At 57.2% G+C, this 7500-nt stretch overlaps 2 protein-coding genes across 2 annotated transcripts in view; one reads left to right on the top strand and one right to left on the bottom strand.

Moving 5' to 3' along the window:
- LOC139748027 (uncharacterized) overlaps window positions 1-3100 on the bottom strand; it is a 44435-nt gene extending 41335 nt beyond the window's left edge. Inside the window, exon 1 of the mRNA XM_071660573.1 lies at window positions 1-3100. This exon is cut by the window's left edge and continues 335 nt beyond it. Within this exon, the coding sequence (XP_071516674.1) occupies window positions 303-1583 (1281 nt within the window). The 5' untranslated portion in view covers window positions 1584-3100 and the 3' untranslated portion in view covers window positions 1-302.
- Window positions 1-7500, top strand: part of LOC139748085 (uncharacterized) — a 377098-nt gene that overhangs the window by 74849 nt on the left and 294749 nt on the right. The window lies entirely within an intron of this gene.

The raw sequence follows: 7500 nt of genomic DNA, 5'->3' as shown, positions 1-7500 counted from the left end.
TGTTCAGCACAAGGTCGACCTAACAATACTAGGTCGTATCGAACACACTCCGTTTCCTACATTTAGGGCGGGGCGCACGACAGGAGGGGGCCCTAGGAAGAGAGGGGAGGTCAGGGCGCATCATTAAAAAGGGGGTCGTCCCCTTTTCCACTTCGCCCTCAGGGCCTTTTCCACTCTGTCGCCTCCGGCGTCGTACGTCCGGGACGTACCTAACCTAACAGCACTCGTATAGGGATGACGCACGCCTTCGTGACGCCCTTGGGTGTTGCGTTCACAGAGGGGCCGTCGCACTGGGGTGACGATCATATCTGCGTCTGGCGCACATGGCGGAGTTCGCGCAGTTCCGTCACGTCGTTGTTGTTTCCGTTGGGTCTGCGCTTGTCCGGCTGCGGGCGTCGTACGGGCGTGTCCGTGATGAGTGCGCAGTGGGAATTGGTGTCGGATTCTGCGCCGTCCGTGTGGCTGGAGAGGTGGTTAAGGCGTGGCTGCGTCAGGGGCGTGGCGGCCGCGGACTCCGGGTCGGCGTGGGCACCCCCGCCCTTGCCCTCTTCGCCTCCCGCGCCCTCTGTGTCACCGCCGCCCGAGCTTAAGAGGCCTCCGCTCTCGGCCGCTTTCTCCGGCGACATGAGGCCCAGCGCAGCTGCGATCTCGGGGTTGGGGACACAAGGGGCGTCCCCCTGTAGGACTTTAATCTTCTGTATCATTTCCTGGATCTCGAAGCGCAGGATCCCCACGAAACACAACTTGACGAAGGCGATGACGCAGAAACCAAGGATCATCAGCGTCTCTGCCGAGTTCAGGAGCCACTTCTCCAGGTAGATGGCGCAGCCCTTGCCGTGGGGTTGCTTGTCCTCACCGCTCCCGCACGTCAGGTTGCGCTCGTGCGCGCCCGGGCGCCCCCCGTGGCTCTCCAGGCGAAGGTGGCTCTTCGAGCTCTCGAAACTGGCCTTGCCCCTTGGATAGGTGCTGACGTGGCGTGGCACCGGGTCTCCCTGGAGGCCCATGGGGCGTGTGCCGGGCATGGGCGTCTCGCTGCTGGCGTTCTTGCCACAGCAGGAGGCTGGGAGCCTGATGGAGGCGTGGGTCTGGCTCCACGTGGAATTATAATCCCTGGGGCCCGACACGCCACAGCACTTGGCCGCGCGCTGCAGGGCGTCCCACGCCTCCGTCACGTCGTGGTTCGTGCCGTAGTGGTTGTGGAGCGTGGCGCGGGCGTACGTCTGCAGCCCCTCCGTCAGGTGGGAGAAGCGGTATAGCCACACCAGTCCCACCACCACGTCCCCCAGCAGGAGGAAGAGCAGCAGAAGCCAATAGATGTTCAAGAGTCTTTGCGACAATCGAAGGGCGCCCACACATCCCAGGGCCTGTAGGACACCTGCCTGTAGAAGGAGGGCCACGTAGCCATACAGGAAGGTCGGGTGGTAGGCGGGTGGGGCGTTCACCAGCGAGAGGTACGGGTGGGACGCCACGCCCAGAGCCACGCCCATGAAGACGAACACGGACACGAGCAGGACGGCGTTGCACGTGTAGATCCACAGTCGGTAGTACCGCATCGCCTTCCGTAAGAACATCACAGCGGCCATGCGAGGCCACACGCTGGCCGCCCCTGGCCCAACCAGCGATGCCGAAGGGCTGGGCGCGAGGCACAGCCGTTCTCTGACTGACGCCCTCGCCCGCCTTCGGCGTCCGCTCCGACTGGCTGACGCAGCTCTGGCGGCGACGTAGCGAGGAGGAGGAAGAGGAAGAGGAGGAGGGGCGGCTGTGGTGGTGGTGGTGTCGTGGGCGGCAGCGGAGGCGTCGCGCGGGGCAGCACCAGCTTAACTGGGGGAGCTGAGAGGCGGCGCCCTATACACCCACTCCGTCGCGGGTGTATATATTTGGCGACCCCCCCCCTCGCTCTCCGTCACTGAGCGCCACCTGTCGAAACGCTGGCGACAGAGCCTCCCTTTCACGGGCTCCTGCCGACCTCGTGGGCCATGCTCTCCCACAGGGGCGGGCGGGCGGTGGGCGGTGGGCGGCAGCAGGGGGGGAAAGGGCGGGGGGGTCGTCTCTTCCTACCTCTTGGGGAAGTTACGACTGTTACCTTCAGGTCGCATAGCTACTCCTCCTGCCTGCGTGTGCTCGCAGCGCCTTGTGTCGAACCCCGTCGCTGTTCGAAGGTCACGTCACATCTGGCGGAGTTCAGTCGGCCTTGGGCTTGGGCGCCCGGGGTGTAGGGGCGTGCCCAAGGGCACGATGGAAGGAGGGACTCTATTGGGTTCGACCAGTCCCCACTACCAGACTGTGTGGCGCCGGGGGATGTGGTCGAGTCCTGGTAGAACAGAGAACAGCTGAAGGAGGAGGAGGAAGGGACACACGCGCCCCATCAGCAGGCCTTTGGACGTGGAGGGAAAGACGCCAGCGGTCTTCCGACCTTCGGAGGAGGTCGTCAGAGCCTCAGAGCTTGCGTCGAGGGCGTTGCGACGCTCTTCGTTGCCTGGGAGATTTTGGGCGCCGCCGTCCGTCGCGTCTCTGCGCCCGGCGATGCCTCGGTTTCTCCCGCTGTTACCCTCCGTCGACCCCCGCGTCCCCTGTCGCAATGTTTTGGACAGCAGTTCGACCACCGCTGCTGCAGGAGGAGGAGGAGGAGGAAGAGCACTGCCTGCTACCACCACTACTTCGTCGGCGCCTTCGACAGGGCCATATCACCTCCGGACATTGGTCGTTGGCACAACTTGGTGACTCTAATACTTCACAACTGCCTCCTTCCTTCGCCGTCGACTTCGTCAGGTTAAAGTACTACGTGTTCGACGCGAACGGCTTGGGGCGTGGGAAAGAAAAATACTGTGGCAGGAAATACTTGAGGTTGAAGAGTCTTCGAGTTAAGACTGGATGTAGGGCGTTGGCCAAGGGCGTCTGTGTAAGGGCGCCGCTGGTCTGCGCATCTAGGGACCTTCTTGTGGCCGGACCTGGAAGAATGGAAGTCAGTTGTAGATCTGAGACGTATATATGCACACATATATATACATTAGCATACATATACATTAGCATTCCGGACATTATGTATTCATCAATGCCTATATATTTATATATTGGAAAGGATCACAATTTTGCGCGTGATCAAGATATTCCTGTGAGTCCACGGGGGGAAAATGAAACACGATAAGTTCCCAAGTGCACTTTCGTGTCATAATCACATCATCAGGGGAGACACAATCGCATGAATACCCAATGGCGTCCTAGCTTCGTCTCTTCGATGTATATCAACTGACTTATATTTCTCTCTTGTGTCTCCCCGGATGATTATGTGATTATTACACGAAAGTGCACTTGGGAACTTATCGTGTTTCATTTTCCCCGTGGACTCTTAGGAATATATATATATATATATATATATATATATATATATATATATATATATATATATATATATATATATATATATATGATGGTATTTGACATGGCTACGGAATATTGAATTTTAGATAAGTATTGTAGAATGCAAAATATTGAATATTTTAGGTGAGTATTGTCAAATTTGGGTCATATAGAAGACAAAATATCAAATGATATAGATGGGTCATGTAGAATATTGCATATTTCAGATGAATGATACATAATATAAAATAATGAACAATTCAAATGATTATTATAGAATACAAAATATTAGATAATTTCAATGAAATAATATAGAAATACAAAACATTAATTTGAACGAATGTGGCCTTTGTTGTCTTTTCCTAGCGTTACCTCGCGCACATGCGAGGGGGAGGGGGTTGTTATTTCATGTGTGGCGAGGTGGCGACGGGAATGGATAAAGGCAGACAGTATGAATTATGCACATGTGTATATATGTATATGTCTGTGTGTATATATATATATATATATATATATGTATACGTTGAGATGTATAGGTATGTATATGTGCGTGTGTGGACGTGTATGTATATACATGTGTATGTGGGTGGGTTGGGCCATTTCTTTCGTCTGTTTCCTTGCGCGCTACCTCGCTAACGCGGGAGACAGCGACAAAATATTATGAATATATATACCTCAGAAAACGGATCTGGTCCTCCATTTAGACCTTTAGAATTCCCGAAGAGGGGGACCTACTTACAACCCCCCCCCCCTCCCCAACTTCTAACGAGCTCATTTGGCAGATAACATCGAACGACCTAACGACTTGTGAGCGACCCCCTGGACCAATTGGCGCCGCTCTCACCAAAGTTACCAACCATAGGCCATTAAGACTTGGCTACCGCTAATGTGGATGGTTGAAGGAGATGTGGTAGACTACTGTGTGTATATATATGTGTGTGTGTGTGTGTATATATATATATATATATATATACATGTGTGTGTGTGTGTGTGTATATATATATATATATATATATATACATGTGTGTGTGTGTGTGTGTTTGCTTCTCAGGGTGAAGGTGAAGGTCCCAGGGTGAAGGTGAAGGTCCCAGGGTGAAGATGAAGGCCCCAGGGTGAAGGTGAAGGTCCCAGGGTGAAGGTGAAGGTCCCAGGGTGAAGGTGGAGGTCCCAGGGTGAAGGTGAAGGTCCCAGGGTGAAGGTGAAGGTCCCAGGGTGAAGGTGAAGGTCCCAGGGTGAAGATGAAGGTCCCAGGGTGAAGGTGAAGGCCCCAGGGTGAAGGTGAAGGCCCCAGGGTGAAGGTGAAGGCCCCAGGGTGAAGGTGAAGGCCCCAGGGTGAAGGCCCCAGGGTGAAGGCCCCAGGGTGGAGGCCCCAGGGTGAAGGCCCCAGGGTGAAGGCCCCAGGGTGAAGGCCCCAGGGTGAAGGTGAAGGCCCCAGGGTGAAGGTGAAGGCCCCAGGGTGGAGGCCCCAGGGTGAAGGCCCCAGGGTGAAGGCCCCAGGGTGAAGGCCCCCAGGGTGAAGGCCCCAGGGTGAAGGCCCCAGGGTGGAGGCCCCAGGGTGAAGGCCCCAGGGTGAAGGCCCCAGGGTGAAGGCCCCAGGGTGAAGGCCCCCAGGGTGAAGGCCCCAGGGTGAAGGCCCCCAGGGTGAAGGCCCCAGGGTGAAGGCCCCAGGGTGAAGGCCCCAGGGTGAAGGCCCCAGGGTGAAGGCCCCAGGGGAAGGCCCAGGGTGAAGGCCCCCAGGGTGAAGGCCCCAGGGTGAAGGCCCCAGGGTCAAGGCCCCAGGGTCAAGGCCCCAGGGTCAAGGCCCCAGGGTGAAGGCCCCAGGGTGGAGGCCCCAGGGTGAAGGCCCCAGGGTGTTGAGTCAGGGAAGGAATTTATATTACTAACTGCTGCTTTGTGGAGCGAGGGTCAGGGGGAAGATGGCGTGTGTGTGTGGGAGGTAAGGCTGCTGGGGGTGAGCTGGGAGGCTGGTGTGGTGAGCTGGGAGGGTGTTGGTGAGCTGGGAGGCTGGTGGTGGTGAGCTGGAAGGCTGGTGGTGAGCTGGGAGGCTGGTGGTGGTGAGCTGGGAGGTTAGTGGTGAGCTGGGAGGCTGGTGTGGTGAGCTGGGAGGCTGGTGGTGGTGAGCTGGAAGGCTGGTGGTGAGCTGGGAGGCTGGTGGTGGTGAGCTGGGAGGCTGGTGGTGGCTGAGCTGGGGGAGGCTGGTGGTGAGCTGGGAGGCTGGTGGTGGTGAGCTGGAAGGCTGGTGGTGAGCTGGGAGGCTGGTGGTGGTGAGCTGGGAGGCTGGTGGTGGTGAGCTGGGAGGCTGGTGTGGTGAGCTGGGAGGCTGGTGGTGGTGAGCTGGGAGGCTGGTGGTGGTGAGCTGGAGGCTGGTGGTGAGCTGGGAGGCTGGTGGTGGTGAGCTGGGAGGCTGGTGGTGGTGAGCTGGGAGGCTGGTGTGGTGAGCTGGGAGGCTGGTGGTGGTGAGCTGGAAGGCTGGTGGTGAGCTGGGAGGCTGGTGGTGTGACTGAGCTGGGTGGGCTGAGGCTGGTGTGGTGAGCTGGAGGCTGGTGTTGGTGAGCTGGGAGGCTGGTGGTGGTGAGCTGGGAAGGCTGGTGGTGGTGAGCTGGGAGGCTGGTGGTGGTGAGCTGGGAGGCTGGTGTGGTGAGCTGGGAGGCTGGTGTGGTGAGCTGGAAGGCTGGTGGTGGTGAGCTGGAAGGCTGGTGGTGGTGAGCTGGGAGGCTGGTGGTGGTGAGCTGGGAGGCTGGTGGTGGTGAGCTGGGAGGCTGGTGGTGGTGAGCTGGAAGGCTGGTGGTGGTGAGCTGGGAGGCTGGTGTGGTGAGCTGGGAGGTTAGTGGTGAGCTGGGAGGCTGCTGTGGTGAGCTGGGAGGCTGGTGGTGAGCTGGGAGGTTATAGGATACAATATATAGGTTATAGGATGTTATATGAACCTAACCATTGTTATATAAAGCTTGTGTATTTGTTTATTATTATTATTATTATTATAACTGGTTGTGTTCATGCCTGGTTCTGACGTCACGGGTCGTTGTGGCTATACCGTCCTGGCCTGGACACAAGGGCGCGTGTATTTGTCCGGGGGGGCGTGTATTTGTCCAGGCGTGTATTTGTCCAGGGTGTGTATTTGTCCAGGTGGTGTATTTGTCCAGGGGCGTGTATTTGTCCGGGGGCGTGTATTTGTCCGGGGGGCGTGTATTTGTCCCGGGGGCGTGTATTTGTCCGGGGGTGTATTTGTCCAGGCGTGTATTTGTCCGGGGGCGTGTATTTGTCCGGGGGCGTGTATTGTCCGGGTGTATTTGTCCCGGGCGTGTATTTGTCCGGGGCGTGTTTGACCGGGGGGGTGTATTTTGTCCGGGGGTGAAATTTGCCCCGGGTGTTTTTTGTCCAGGGTGTATTTGTCCATGGGCTTATTGCCCGGGGGGGTTTGTATTTGTCCGGGGGGGCGGCGTTTATTTGTCCAGGGTTTATTTTCCCCGGGGCGTGTTTTTGTCCGGGGGCGTGTATTTGTCCAGCTTTTTGTATTTTTTTCCGGGGTGTATTTGTTCACACGGGGTTGGTGGAGGAAGGGAGGGAAGGGGGGGGGGGGGTGGCAATCGCGACGTCATCATCAGCTGGGCTCTGTGTGTTGTGTGTGTGCTGGGAGATCTGTGATAATGTTGTCCATTTCATCACCTGGCTCACGAAGAATATGCCTAGACTTGTGATTTCCCCCCCCCCCTCCACCACCCTTTACAGAACATCTCTCTTCTCTCTCTCTCTCTCTCTCATCTCTCCCCCCCTCTCTCTTCTCTCTCTCTCTCTCCCCCTCACACACACACCACACACACACACACACACACACACACACACCTGTCTACCCCAACCCAACTCACAGTCAACCATTCCACTATCCACCTCTCCATCCACTCACAGTCACCCATTCCATACCACCTCCCCCTCCACCCCCCCCTCCCCCATTCCACTATCCACCTACCCTAAACCCCCAAACCACAGTAAACCCATTCCACTATCCACCTTCCCCCCCCACTCACATCACCCATTCCAATCCCCCCTACCCCACCCCACTCACAGTCACCCATTCCACTATCCACCTATCCTCAACCCCACTCACAGTCACCCATTCCACTATCCACCTATCCTCAACCCCACTCA

This window comes from Panulirus ornatus, chromosome 72, assembly GCF_036320965.1.
Source record: "Panulirus ornatus isolate Po-2019 chromosome 72, ASM3632096v1, whole genome shotgun sequence".
Classification (NCBI taxonomy): domain Eukaryota; kingdom Metazoa; phylum Arthropoda; class Malacostraca; order Decapoda; family Palinuridae; genus Panulirus; species Panulirus ornatus.
This window is presented reverse-complemented; position numbering and strand designations above follow the sequence as displayed.